Here is a 13,412-nt window from a genome sequence, read left to right on the forward strand (position 1 = left end):
TAATATGCTTTCATTGTTGATAAATTAAAGCAATAAATACCTTGGAGAGTTGATGGTTTCTGATTGGTCGAGACTAGATCACGTGGCCGGGCATTAACGGTGATAATGACCGGCTTCAAAGAACAAGCGAAAAAATGGCCCCTGAACCAGCATTGATCCAGCCCCATCCGGTTCGTTAGTGTGACGTCACCTCTAGCACTTTCTGCATGATTGGAACCGGAAGTTAACGCAGCTCGAGCGTTTGTAGCCAATGGGCGCCAGTAATCAGTGCTGCGCGCGTGTGTATGACGTTTTCGCTAACGAACCGGATGGAAGGCAATGATTGGCCAAATTTACAACAATCATACGGCAGCTTGTAACAATACAGCACTGCACATGCGCTCAACCACCTTCGCGTGAGACTGACGCGCGCGCACGCAACACACGTGCTATGGGTGTGCGCGCGAAGTTTTAAAACGACTGGACATCGTACATGTACATACAGCAGTGCAGTATCTGATATATTGAGGATGTTTACGACGAAAGCGTAGATCTACGATTTATTTTCTTTAAGCACTTCGCCCAACGACATACATGTATTTACCTTTCCTAAACCAAGCATCTTTGTAATTCTGGACACGAGGAGTGTGTAAACGAAATTTCAGCTTCCTCCATCAGGTAAAAATATGAAAACATTGTTGTAAATATTTTGTTTCGCTACGGCAGCAGAAGTCCAAACCCTGGACGTCGTACGCGTACGCGTACGCAATGAAGACGTTGTCCAGCAATGTCCAGCACAGCCTGGGCCCGGCTGTTGGTGTATATAACAACGCTTATCGAAGAGACAGGGTACCACGCATAAGTTAAAATATGGCCCATGAACATGAACACAAAAAAGTCTGGAAATATCGCCGAAAGAAAGTCACAAAATTGGAGCATTTTAACTGTTTATTTCGTTAAAAAGGTATTTATTAATGGGAATAACAGTGTGAGGAGCCGGTCTTCACTGCGTGATAATGACCGGGTTTGGGGGTGACCGCTGTTAATGGACCGAGACCCTTAGTAACTATCCAAAAATGGCTACTATACCCGAAAATTGCGCGCATTTACCTTGTCTCCAGATATAGTCTTGCCAAACCTCAGTATTGATGGGCTTCAAATTCACCAAGATGCTTACTGGCACAGTTACCCTATGAAAACCTCATGGAAAATCATGTGAACAGTGATAACATTGTGATATTTAGCTCAGCTCAACAAAAACGGGGAAAAACTAGGTGGCTGTCTGTAAACTGGGCTTAAATTAGGCGAAAGGGTCGCCTAACGTGGGAGACTTGAATAAGTTCAAGGAACACCCCCCCCCCCCAAAAAAAAAAAACAGTTGTTTGCAATAATTATGTCAATGTCAAAGTGTTTTTTTTCCCATTTATTTTCTTTGCAATAATTTTGGGGATTTTCTTGACCTTTTTCAAGTCTCCCCCGTTAGGCAACCCTTTACTAATTAGGCCAATTAACACGAAACACCTCGTTTTCCCGTTTTTGTTTGCTGGGCTAAATATCACATTCAACATTGTCACTGTTCACATGATTTTCCCATGAGGTTTTAATAGGGTAACTGTGCCAGTAAGCAACTTGGTGAATTTGAAGCTCACCAATATTGTGGTTTAGCAAGACTATTTGCAGATATCTGGAGACAAAGTAAAAATGCGCGCAACTTTTGGGCATAATAGGAGCCATTTTGGATCGTTACTATATCCTCATAATATTATTCAGTCGCTTATATGCGTTAGAAACTGTTATTGAAGCAAGGATGTGTAAGTAGGATCACCAAAAATAAAATTTTCAAAAAAAAAATTAAAATAAAATAAAAGATACACCCAAATAAGGGCAAACTATATTACAAGGCAGGTATTAAAGATTTATGCAAATTACGTATATTGAGGGTCAAATTAACAGTGGCATCCACCCACATCTTGTTTGTTATGGTTTAAAGAATTGATCTAGCATGGACGCCAGCTAATGCCAAAAAAATGCAGTGAAATTATTCTCGAGAACTTTTCCACATTTGGCTGGTGTACTATATCCAGTGCACTTCAAGTTAAATTTCAAATTGTACATTGTGGTGTTGTAGACTACTTTCCTCTTTACCTCCCCCTCCCCTTTTCCTTTGGCTATAATATTGGTACTAAAATCCCACCCTCGGATTCCGAAGATGTTTACGTTTTCTATTTTTGTCTTTCCTTGCAAATGAAAAGAATGGAGCCAATACAAAAAGGGATTTGTAAAAACGTTGCAACCCTCTTCTCGACAATGTCGACCTCGCACAGCATTTTCAGAACTACTCTTTTGTCCCAAATTACACACTGCAACAATGCATGTTTACGTCTTTGCCTGTACGTGTTGCCCCTCGGGTATAAACTCGGTTTTCCTTTGACTATCACAGTGGCGGGTCTACGAGGCCGGGGTGGCCAGCAATTCGTCGCAGAGCTGACATACCGTACGATGAATAAGCGAAAACCCTGTTTCGAGTAATTTGCGTTTGAAGTTGGACATTTTTCTGGGCGTCGTATTTTACCCCAAATGTTTCGATAACCCTTTTAATTAATTAACATTCGATAAAATAGGAAACGTAGTATCCATCAGGTCACTTATTTAATCAGAAAAGTTGTGCGAAACGTTTTTATTTGATCGTAAAAGTATTCGTCAGTTTGTCAAATTACAAAATCTCCAATAGCCGGATGATCTTCACACTGTTTTGTATGCTATTCGTCAGTTTGTCGGATCGCGCGCGCACGCGCGCACCAATCCGACAAACTGACGAATAACATTTGTTGGTACTTTCAAACGCACACCTTACATAAGCTGGTTACCAGCGAAATTTCGTATTCGTCACTATGTCAAATTATGGATTTGTTTTTGTGACTGATTCGCCAGGTGGGGGGGGGGGGGGCTCCGAGTCTCAAAATCCAGACAAGAATTAAGAATTTTGGCATAAATACTTGGAGCAACCTTTACCAACCCTAAAAATAACGAAATCTCGAAATCGCCAAAATGGTCGATTCTGCGACGAATCATCTACACAGTCACAGAGGTAATTAGGATACCTTCATCGCATGCCTAAAATCGAAAACTTGATCCCATGGTCGATTTGACATCTCTTCGAACATTATTTTTAACTTTGTCAAACATTATCAGATTTTGACTTTTGATGTCTCACTTTAAAGTGGGAAAGGCGTATCTTTCATGCCATACCTATATTATCTATATTGGTTATACATTCTACGTCTGGCATTCCGTTATACATGTATTTTGTTTGCATTTTTTATACACACTGTACAATGAAATGAATTTTGAAAACTCCCATTTTCTTGCATCCGATTAATTAGGTTAAAAAAGAACACTTATAGCAAATGACTGGTTCAGACATCGAAGATAATGAAGACTAAGTCCATGTTTCCTGCTGTATGTTTTATTTAATGTTAGTTGACCGAAAGCCCCTTTAATACAAAATCAAGTGTTAATCATTTCACTTCTTGGTTTGTCTTGTTCACACATCGACATTAGCAGTAAAATGAAATTAATTTTAAACCAGATGTTTAAACAAAAACCGATTATGTCAATATAATGCCAGTCTTAAACAAAATTCTCACAAATAAGGCTTAAGTTTAACAACAGTGACTCTTTTGGTCAAACTCTCTGTTAGGTTTCTGAGAAAAATGAAATGTGCCTATTACTAACTCGGAATAAGCCGTTCGCAGTTTGAATTGAGCAATGGAGTATAACAACATGCGAGTTCGGTACAGTGCGGTGCAGAACCCCAGACGATGGATCCTCCCCCGTGATGCCTCCCTCCGTTTGGAGGGGTAACGATGCATCAGAGTTGCTGACTCGAGTCATGTGACTTGGACTCGAGTCGGACTCGAGTCGCTATTTTTGTGACTTGTGACTTGACTTGTAAATACCAGCTTTGACTTGTGACTTGACGTGGACTCGCAAACAATGACTTGTGACTTGACTTGGGATTGCAAAAAATGACTTGTTTATACCAACCCAAGTCAGACGCTAAATCCAGTAAAATGAATAGTTCCCACTAGTTTCAAAAGTTTTCAAAAAGACTGTCACAACAAACTACACAGTTTTCAATGACCAAGTCTCTTGCTTAATGTAATGGTTGATCAAACTTTGAAAGGAACCTTTCATGAAAAGAAAGCAGCCCTTTGTCAATTGCATGTAAAATACCGGATAGCCTAACCCATTGGTAGGCGTTTAGTATACATGAAAATTGAACAATAAAGTGTTAGTATACTACATGTAATCGAGTGAGTGAAGTCTTTTTTTCATGTCATCTCAACATTTATTTCTACAGTGTTAAGTAAATTTATTAAAGTATACAAAGGGCTAATATCCGACAGATATGTGATAAACTACAAGAATAGTATTAGCAACACATTGAAAAAGGGGAATTAAGGAGGCATGTTCAAAATAACTCGTAAGTTGACGCCAGGTTCTTTTAGCTTATTACAGCTGGACAAAATAATGTGCAACTTGACGTGTTCTTGGACAAAGATACTTGTGACTTGACTTGTGTTTAGACCAAATAACTTGTTGTTTGACTTGTGACTGGACCTAATGACTTGTGACTTGACTTGTGACTGGACCTAATGACTTGTGACTTGACTTGTGACTGGACCTAATGACTTGTGACTTGACTTGGACTTGCAAACAATGACTTGTGACTTGACTTGGACTTGCAAAAAATGACTTGCTGCCACCTCTGCGATGCATCCAGCAATGGCTGGTCTTTGTTTAATTCTGTCTATGTGTGGACTCATGTGATAGCACTTACTCACGTCTAGGATATCATTATATTCTTCTGAAAAAAAAACAGTACCTTTGTGATAGTCAAATAACTGTTACAACAAGTCAGACCGAAGCCAGTATACTTTTGAGCTACAATCTTCTACGTTAACATGACGTTTATAGGATCACAGAAATGTGGCTTGATTGCGCATGACTCGACGAAGCCTTCATCAAGCCAAATCACAATTTACGGAATCTTCGCAGCTTCTGGATATGCTTCTGCATCTCTTCAGTGGGCTCCTTCAAAGCATTACCCTGGAGAGAAAAAAGGAAACAATATATAAAAGCCAAGAATTTGTCCCATGTTGGTAAATTTTCTTCCTGCAATTATGTAACCAAAATGTAGTGACTTTAATAGTCAATTTCGAATTTGAGGAGAGAAACCACAACATATTAATAAAGTGGTTGGAAAAAAAATGTTGCAACCTGACGCCGCTTCCGCGATTGTGTACAAAGTCAATGGAGAGTCAATAAAATGTTCCAAGTATTTCCTAAGAAAATTGACAGTGTTCCTCAGTCCCAGATTCATGTCTTATCATTAATTCGCAATGAATGACCTTCATTGAGATGATATATGAAGCAAAAGGGGCATCAGGTTGCAACGTTTTTCCTAATCGGAGTTGGGCTTACAAAAATCATTGCTTTAAGTTTTCCAATGCCTGTCTCTGAATAGTTGCAGCTTCAAGCAAAAGAAAAACAAAACTCATGTTGAAATTCAAAAAGACATTAGTTCAACGCTTCAATGTTGTAACCGTAACTTCCAGGGCATTTTGCTAGGATAAAAACCTAATCCTACAAAATCCTCAATTTTGCAAAAAGGATTTTGAAGGGTTTGAGTTTTAGAGTTTTGAATGTGAGCAGTAGGAATGCACAAAGCACATCCTTCATTCATTAACATATTCAGTTGTTTCTGTAACTGATTTGCATTGAATTTGCATTAAATATGGTATCGGACTGAATAAGTGAAAGAGAGGCCCAACTCGGAGGTCTCACCTGTTGGCACTCTTCGGGGACTTTGAAGTACTTGTCTCGGTCACAGATACCAAGTTCGAAATTGAAGAGTCGATTATCGAGGAACTCAGTTTGCTGATCTTAAAAAGAACATCAAAGAAATCTCTTAAAAACAATATCTCTCAAAAACCAACTCTGTTTTAGCTCATTCGTTATTATTTTGCTAAACTGTTCATTTTAACATGTACATGTAGTTTAAGCTTATTTTAAGTTTTATAAACTTTGTGATCTCGTATAAATTGAGCAGTTTGGGTTTTTTCAGGTTTCTTCCTTTCTTTGCTTTTTCAAACCACAAGTAGAGCCTTGCTCCCACTGTGTCCACCATATCCCTAAAAGCTGATCGTGCACCTATTTTCTTCTCAACACAAATCGAGGTACATCTTTCACTCACACACACTAAGACACACACTAAGCTCGTTTTTACCATACTCATGAGGACCTGATCCTTTCCTTCTATTGTTCCCTTTTGTTTTGTACTTAACTTTTCTCGACAGCTCCCACAAGGTATGTACACGAAATTCTCCCGAGGACCTCGGGCCCATTGAAATCGCACACACCCTATTGTCTTTCAAGTTTTCAGTCTGAATGGACAACCAAACCCATGCATGTATACAAGCAAACAAACTACTGTGTGGACTTCCGAACAAAAGATGTACACATAAACCAGGTTTCAGACACGATGTTTGGACTTCTTGCCCACACAGGTTTTCCCCTCCCTGGAAAACAGGTTTAGAGGCATGTTGGGGTTATTTGACGCAAAATGAAGAGAAACATTCAAGGGAATCATAGGGGGAAAATGGGTTGAACATATTCACAGTTTGAGTAAATGAGTTGGACAGTGCGAGTAAACGGGGTTTTTTTTTCAACATGTCTATGTGTGAACCTTTGTAAACACCGGCAATTGAGGACCCCCTATTGTCCCTAATCCTCATTCCTTTGTTTGTAAACAAGCTTCCATTGAGTTTGTACACGTATTTCGATCGTAGACGTTTGGTCAATCGTAGACCATCTGTTATACTGCCCTAACCATTTTGTCCCTGCTCCACGATTGCCGGTGTTTACACACGCACACACACATGTTTACGTTACATACCAAGTGTGGACGTTCGATTGTTTCGTGTAGTTAAGAAAAACCTCTGAAAAAAAAATCATTTTTCTCTTACTGTGAAAACTATTTTAACCCAATTTGTTTTCTATGATTCCCTTTAGTGTTTCCCTTCATTTTGCAACTGATAAACCTTACCCAAAAATGCCTCTAAACCTGTTTTCCAGAAATGGGGAAACACTGTGTGAACTTGCCCAAGTCCACACAACGTCGCCTCTACCTGGTTTATGTGGACTTCTTTTGTTCAGAAGTCCACACAGTAAATGTAATGCCCACCCACGTCCATCCCCTTCGGATTCTCACCAGTTTCTGGGTCGAAAAAACGGCGTTCGATTGACACTGGTACGCAATCTCCGTGAGTCACAGTCTTCACGGTGTGTACACCTAAGCTCGTCTCGAGCCAGCTATCCGTAACAAGATCACGATCGCCTATGACTGCCTCTCCTTCGTATTTGGCCGAGTCTATCCCACAAAACAATTCGAAAGAGAAAAAAAAAGAAAATGCAAGGAGACCTGGTCACGAAATAAGGGACAAGGGGCAGGCATACGTTAAAAAGGAGTCAAGAAAGTACTCGTATCAGAATTAAAAAGCAGACAAAACGAAATCGTGGTAATTATTTGCTATCAGCAGATCCAGTAAAGGCACAATTTACCCATTGGAGCTCACAATGCACTGACAAAACTTCTTGTCAATGTCATGGCCTCACCCATTAAAGGGTCTGTACAAAAATTGCATCAAGTGGTTTTGAACTTGTTGTCAATTAGACATCCAAAAGTGAACCTGAGAGTTCCATAGAGCACCCAAAAATGCATAATTATGCCCCCCCCCCCCCACAAACCCACTGACGGTAGCCTCTATATCGTACATGGAATGAAATACTGCTCCGGGAACCCTTTTCCTTCGACTTCAATTGCAATGCACACCACTTCATCTCCGCCCGTGTATATTTCATACCGTACACCCTACAAAGACAAAAAAAGTCATGTCCAATGATCAAAAGTAGAAAAAAAACACGTAACTGTTCTTCATAGAGAAGCTTGGTTCTGTTTGCTTTGTGTGCGCCAGTTGCCCATGCAAATCAGACGGCAGACAACAATGAAGTAACATGGAGCCGGATATAATAACCCGATTATTTTCAAGCCGCTTTCAGCAACATAATCAAGAAATCATTGAAAGCAATGGGATAGGCTATATTAAAACACGAGGATCGTACAAGTACTTCTACCCCAAGAATCCCTACCTTTAGGACCCCGTTCCAATATAATGTTAAAAGACTCACCAACACAGCAGACACTCAAATTCAAAAGTGACATTCTGATATTTCTTGACACATCTGAACAGTTGGCAATGATGCACCTGCTTGAATATCGATAAGTTTAATTTTGTGGAAAGAGGGCAGGGCTTTGATTTATGGGGAAATTACGGGGTAAAAAAAGAGGACGATGGCAAACAGAAAACAGATTCAAAAACCAAGATGGCAAACTGCAAAAAAAAGGTAGGAAAGTCGCATTTTCTTTAAAAGCACTTTCAAAATTACAACTAGGCCCAACATGAGTTTATCTGAAGGAAAAAGACGGCGGTAATCCTTGTCTTTAGGACACCTGTATGTTTTTAGGAGTTCTGTTCGAAACTGACTTTTGCAGATGACTGTTCAGTATCAAAGGCTAAATCAGTTTTCTTTTATCTTCAGATAAACTCATGTTTGTTCCAGGTTTGAGAGCACTTTCAAAGAACATGCGACTTTCCTACCTTTTCGTGCAGTCAGACGTGAGACGTTTTTGAGCTTATTTTCTGGTTGTCGTCGTCGTTTACCCCTTAATTTCCCTCAAAAATCAAAGCCCTGCCCTCTTTTCTCAAAATTAAACCTGCTGATATTCAAGGTGTCATTACCAACTGTTACAAAGATGTGTCACGAAATATCAGAATGTCACTTTTGAGTGTCATTTAGTCAGTAGTTTTGGCAAGTCTTTTAACCTCGTACAGGAACGGGGTCCTTAATTAAGGCCATGGGCGTCGCCAGGATTTTTTCTAGAGGGGGGCAAAACATATTTTTCCCCAAAAGTTCTTGTTTTTCTCAACATATTCTCGATTTATCAGTTTTAGAGGGGGGCAGGGATATTTTGCCCCACTAACCATTAAATTAAAACCACTATGATTTTTTTTGCTTTTCCATGGGGGGGGCAAGCGCCCCCCTTGCCCCCCCCCCCCCCCTCGCGACGCCCATGATGAAGGCAAGGGTTACCGAGACTGCATTAGCCTGCAAAAAGTCACTTTGGTACTGGACAGTCATCTGCCCAAGTTTTGAACCGAACTCGTAAAAAATGGAGATGTCCTAAAGATCAGAATTACCCCTAGGACATACCCACCTTTTTGTAGTCTTCAATCACTTTGAAAGAGTACTCAGTTCCATTGAAGAAATCCTCAAATATCTTCGCTGCATATTTCTTGGATATGTCGTCATACGCTCCCTCGAAATTAAGGTACTCGAGCAGAAGGCTGCCCTCTTCCACCGAAGTCAACATGTCGACTTTGTTATTAAAACAAAATGAAAATACGTTCAAGTATGGCCTTTAAAATAAACCAAACGGTTCGTGAATTAGCATGGTCGTCTACCAGTACCACTTGGTATAAACATTCTGTATCCAGTCACCCACCACTTGTTTCTCCCCCCCCCCCCCCCAAAAAAAATGTGAAGTGCCATAAGTTTACGTCCTATATCGTCATTTTCTAGACTCCTCACCCTCTGCTCAATTTGGAAAGAATGTTGCAACCTGACGCTACTTCAGCGGTTGTGTACAATGATCAAAGTCTATGGGGGAGTCAGAAAAGTTTCTCTAAGTATTTCCTAACAAAATTGGAAATATTTCTCAGTCCAAGATTCACGTCTTATCATTACTTTTGCAATGACTGACCTTCATTGAAACGATAATTATATAAAGAAATAAACAGCGTCAGGTTGCAACATTCTTTCCCTTAAATATGGCTCCCAAGGGTGGATCCAGGGGGGGCCAAAGGGGGCATGGCCCCCCCCCCCAAACGAAACCATTTTTTTTTTTTATGTGACATCGCAATAAAGGCAGGCAATGAGTACACCACCATCTTTTCCTCAAAAAAACATTGGTTAAAGTGGTCACAAATTGCCTCAGATCGCACCACAGAGCATCTAGAATCCAAAAAATTTTCGGGGCCCTTAAGCGGGCCCCGAACCCCACGCCGTAATTTTGTTGACCCACTTTTTGGGGGGACCAAAACATTTTTTGGCCCCCCAAAAAATTGTGTTTTCTGGATCCGCCCTTGATGGCTCCCTATTTTGTTCTCTCGTAAGTTGGTGGGTTACTTAACGAACATCCATGAGAATCAAACCGGAAGAGAGGAACTGTCAATATTAAGCACACCAGCCTTCCCCGCCCGACTACAATTGCGAGTTTCCGTTGAAAGTCTATTTGATATAATTTTTAAGGCTCCCGTTTGAAGTTAGACTAATAAATATTGAATAAATGAAATATTCATGATAAATTAAATATGCATGATGAGGTATCGCTTCCTTATTGGCTTGTGCGTTGACATGGGCACCGCAGACTTCCAGACTCTTAACTGTGGCTGCCTATTATTATTACTATTATTATTATCATTATTATTATTAAACAAAACGAATCAGGTAGAGTGGGAAAAGTGCAAGCACTATAAGTTGCTTAACTGAGCAACCCCCACACACCTGAAGCGTCGACGAAGAAAACAAAACCAAGAGACAATAAAAAAAAAACGAGAAAAAAAGGACAAGTATGATCGACAAAAAACTGAACAATAACGAGCAACACTAGACAAAAAATAAATGGACCTTAGATACTTGTTGGCTATTGACTTAAAAAGTATGCAAACTGCCTGCTGTATAATTATACACGATCGGCAGTCCGACCGATGTGTGTGCCCAAAATATGCTCTTGAAGGCGAGTTGGAGAGTTTTGTGAGAAAGATTCCCATACACCCTGTGCACAGACCCCATGAGACTAGTCTAAACAATTCTAAAAAATTTCTCATTTAATTCCTTTAATATTTTCCCTGTCAAGTTTGACTTTTTAGGACATATCACTTTCTGATGGCTGATAGGTCACTGAAGGGAAAACTTAGTGATGGCCAGATATGGAGATCTTTACGTTTTGTGTTTGGCGGCAAATCATGTGGTGGCCGGAAACGGAACTAAGTTTTTTTTAATGGGAAAGAAAACATCAATTGTTTCATCATAATTGTATCATCTCTCTAAAAGTCAGTCATTGCAAAAAGAATGGATAGATTCCCATATCTGGCCATCACTAATTTTACCCCAGACTGGGACCTTAAGTGCTCAAAACGATGCAAAAGAAGATCAGGCCCACTTTACTCATTCTTTAGCCAGCAAATTTCTCCAAAACTTTCATTGGGCAAAAAAAAGGTCCTCAGATTTCACCAAACAAGTTTGAAGACTCACTTCAATTTTCAAAGGAGACTTTTCTTCAATATTTTCTTCATACACAGTATTGAGAGTCCCAAATTTTCGGACTAATGTTTCCCCTCGGTGACCTATCAGCCATCAGAAAGTGATAATATGTCCAAAAAAGTCAAATTTAGCATGGAAAATATTGAACTATTTACTGCGAAAACACTTTTAGAAATTTTCAGACGAGGTTTATAGGGTTTGTGCACAGGGCTAGGGTAACAAGTGATGACCAGATATGGAAATCTTTCCCCCAAAACGTTGAAAGACATGAAACTGGGACTGGGAAACATTTTCAATTTTGTTAGGAATTACGGAAAAATTCCCATATCTGGCCATCACTTGTCACCCTGTGCACAAACCCTATGGGACTGGTCTGAAAATTTGTGTTTTCTTAGTAAAAACTTCAATATTTTCCATGCTAAATTTTACTTTTTATGACATATTATCAATTTCTGATGGCTGAAGGTCACTGAAGGGAAAAATTAGTGATGGCCAGATATGGGAATCTTTCCTTTTTTTAAACCTTTATTAAAATCAAATTCAGACTATTTTGTTACGTCTTGCCTACCTTCATCGAAAGTGAAGTAGGGAGGAGGTTCACAAGGCACATGGTGTTCATGGTCTTCGGTGCTACCAACTCGTTTGGGCAGGCTTCTGAACACATCATAGGCCCTAGGCATGGCGGGCTTGGTCACGGCCACTGCTCCAGCCATCACGACCATGGTGCACACAAGGAAACTGGACAACATCTTGCTGGAAGGACTGTCTCCGAAGTTCTCCGCAAATAATTCTTTTAGACAACTTCGTCGCTCGTGGATAATCTTATACGTCTTCACTGGTCAATGACTACCTTCCTGGTTTATTAAAATGGCTTATCCTTGTCGGCTGTTCTCCTTATTGTGAAACCTCCCGGTTCATGTTTTATGCAAATTTCCAGTCTTCTTCGTTTTGAACGGACGTAGGACCACAGCGACGTAAGGAATTCTCGCCGAATCAGAAGCTCTACACGCTATACGCTCCACTCAACTGTGACCGCTGCTTTATTTGAACATCATAAATATTCATGGTATAAAAGAGTTCTTGCAAGAGAGGCATGCATGCGCACTGTTATATAAAACCCCAGAAACGTATCCCGCTATTGATGTCGGGGGGGGGGGGGGGGACCGCACATCCTCGTCGGATATGCAGACATGTTTTTTTCTCCGGACACTTGGCCTCCGCAAACTCAAAATCAGCAGTTTGCATCATACAGGTTAGGAATTGAGCGCGCAACAGAACGTCATTTGAATCACGGTCCGTATTTGATTACAGGTTGTGTTGCCCAGCGGTCAAGACAATCCAGTTTAGTTTTATCCGAGAAAAATAGGCATTTCGCATTTTAGGAGTGAAACTTTGATCCACAATTTTCTTTAAATTCATTGTTTAGCTATATATTTTCCTTTATTTGTGAGTAAAATTGTCAAAGTGGCGGAGTGAAGAAAAATTATGCCATTAAAAACAAAAGCAAAACAAAAGGAACATTTAGAAGAAAAAAAAGAAATTAACACCGAAAAACAAAACAGAAGAGGAAAGAAATTAAAAGAATATGAAAATAACCCCATCAACTATGAGCAATATATTTCAAAGCGATCCTCACGTTGGCTTCTGTGTTTTTATGCTTTTCACTAATTTTGTTTTTGAAAGCTGGTGCTTTGTGAACTGACCGAGCAGCTGTGAGAATGTAATATACAATTTGCCGAGGGTGGGGAGACGGGAGTCAGACGTGGTTTATGGCCAAACCAAATTCATTTGATTGTGGACAACAGACCTGGACGCGGCGTTTACATTCCAATGAGATTTGGGTTGGTCATTATAGAAAACACCGTCCGTTGATATTGGGTGTGGCGTTCACATTCAAATGCGATTTAGGTAGGTCACAGAAAGCACCGTCTGATGATATTCGGATGTGATGTGCACAATTAAATGACATTTGGGTTGGTCATATG

At 40.1% G+C, this 13,412-nt stretch overlaps 1 protein-coding gene across 2 annotated transcripts; it reads right to left on the reverse strand.

Annotated features, from left to right (window-relative positions):
* Window positions 1–3,423: 3,423 nt before the first annotated feature.
* On the reverse strand, window positions 3,424–12,297 carry LOC119738117. Of its 2 annotated transcripts, XR_005272428.1 has the most exons (7): window positions 11,996–12,297; window positions 9,320–9,480; window positions 7,819–7,915; window positions 7,256–7,414; window positions 5,830–5,927; window positions 4,763–5,091; window positions 3,424–3,852 (listed from the first exon to the last, which is right to left on the reverse strand). XR_005272428.1 is itself a non-coding variant. In XM_038212857.1 (6 exons), the coding sequence occupies exons 1-6, from the start codon at window positions 12,174–12,176 to the stop codon at window positions 5,017–5,019; spliced, it is 771 nt and encodes a 256-aa protein (XP_038068785.1). In that variant the 5' UTR covers window positions 12,177–12,297; the 3' UTR covers window positions 4,662–5,016. The 2 variants fall into 2 exon arrangements, 1 of the variants encoding a protein (XP_038068785.1); XM_038212857.1 differs by lacking the exon at window positions 3,424–3,852 and having other exon boundaries at window positions 4,662–5,091.
* Between the last annotated feature and the right edge of the window lie 1,115 nt (window positions 12,298–13,412).

Source organism: Patiria miniata, unplaced genomic scaffold (assembly GCF_015706575.1).
Source record: "Patiria miniata isolate m_02_andy unplaced genomic scaffold, ASM1570657v1 HiC_scaffold_3, whole genome shotgun sequence".
Classification (NCBI taxonomy): Eukaryota; Metazoa; Echinodermata; class Asteroidea; order Valvatida; family Asterinidae; genus Patiria; species Patiria miniata.

Bases quoted from the DNA above. Each gene is read 5' to 3' on its own strand.
- LOC119738117 (XM_038212857.1), bottom strand. From the start codon at position 12,176: ATGTTGTCCAGTTTCCTTGTGTGCACCATGGTCGTGATGGCTGGAGCA. The intron at 7,916-9,319 runs GTGGGTATGTCC...TTGTCTTTGTAG, and splicing joins TGATTGAAGACTACAAAAAG to GGTGTACGGTATGAAATATA. The intron at 7,415-7,818 runs GTACGATATAGA...TTTGTGGGATAG, and splicing joins GGAGCAGTATTTCATTCCAT to ACTCGGCCAAATACGAAGGA.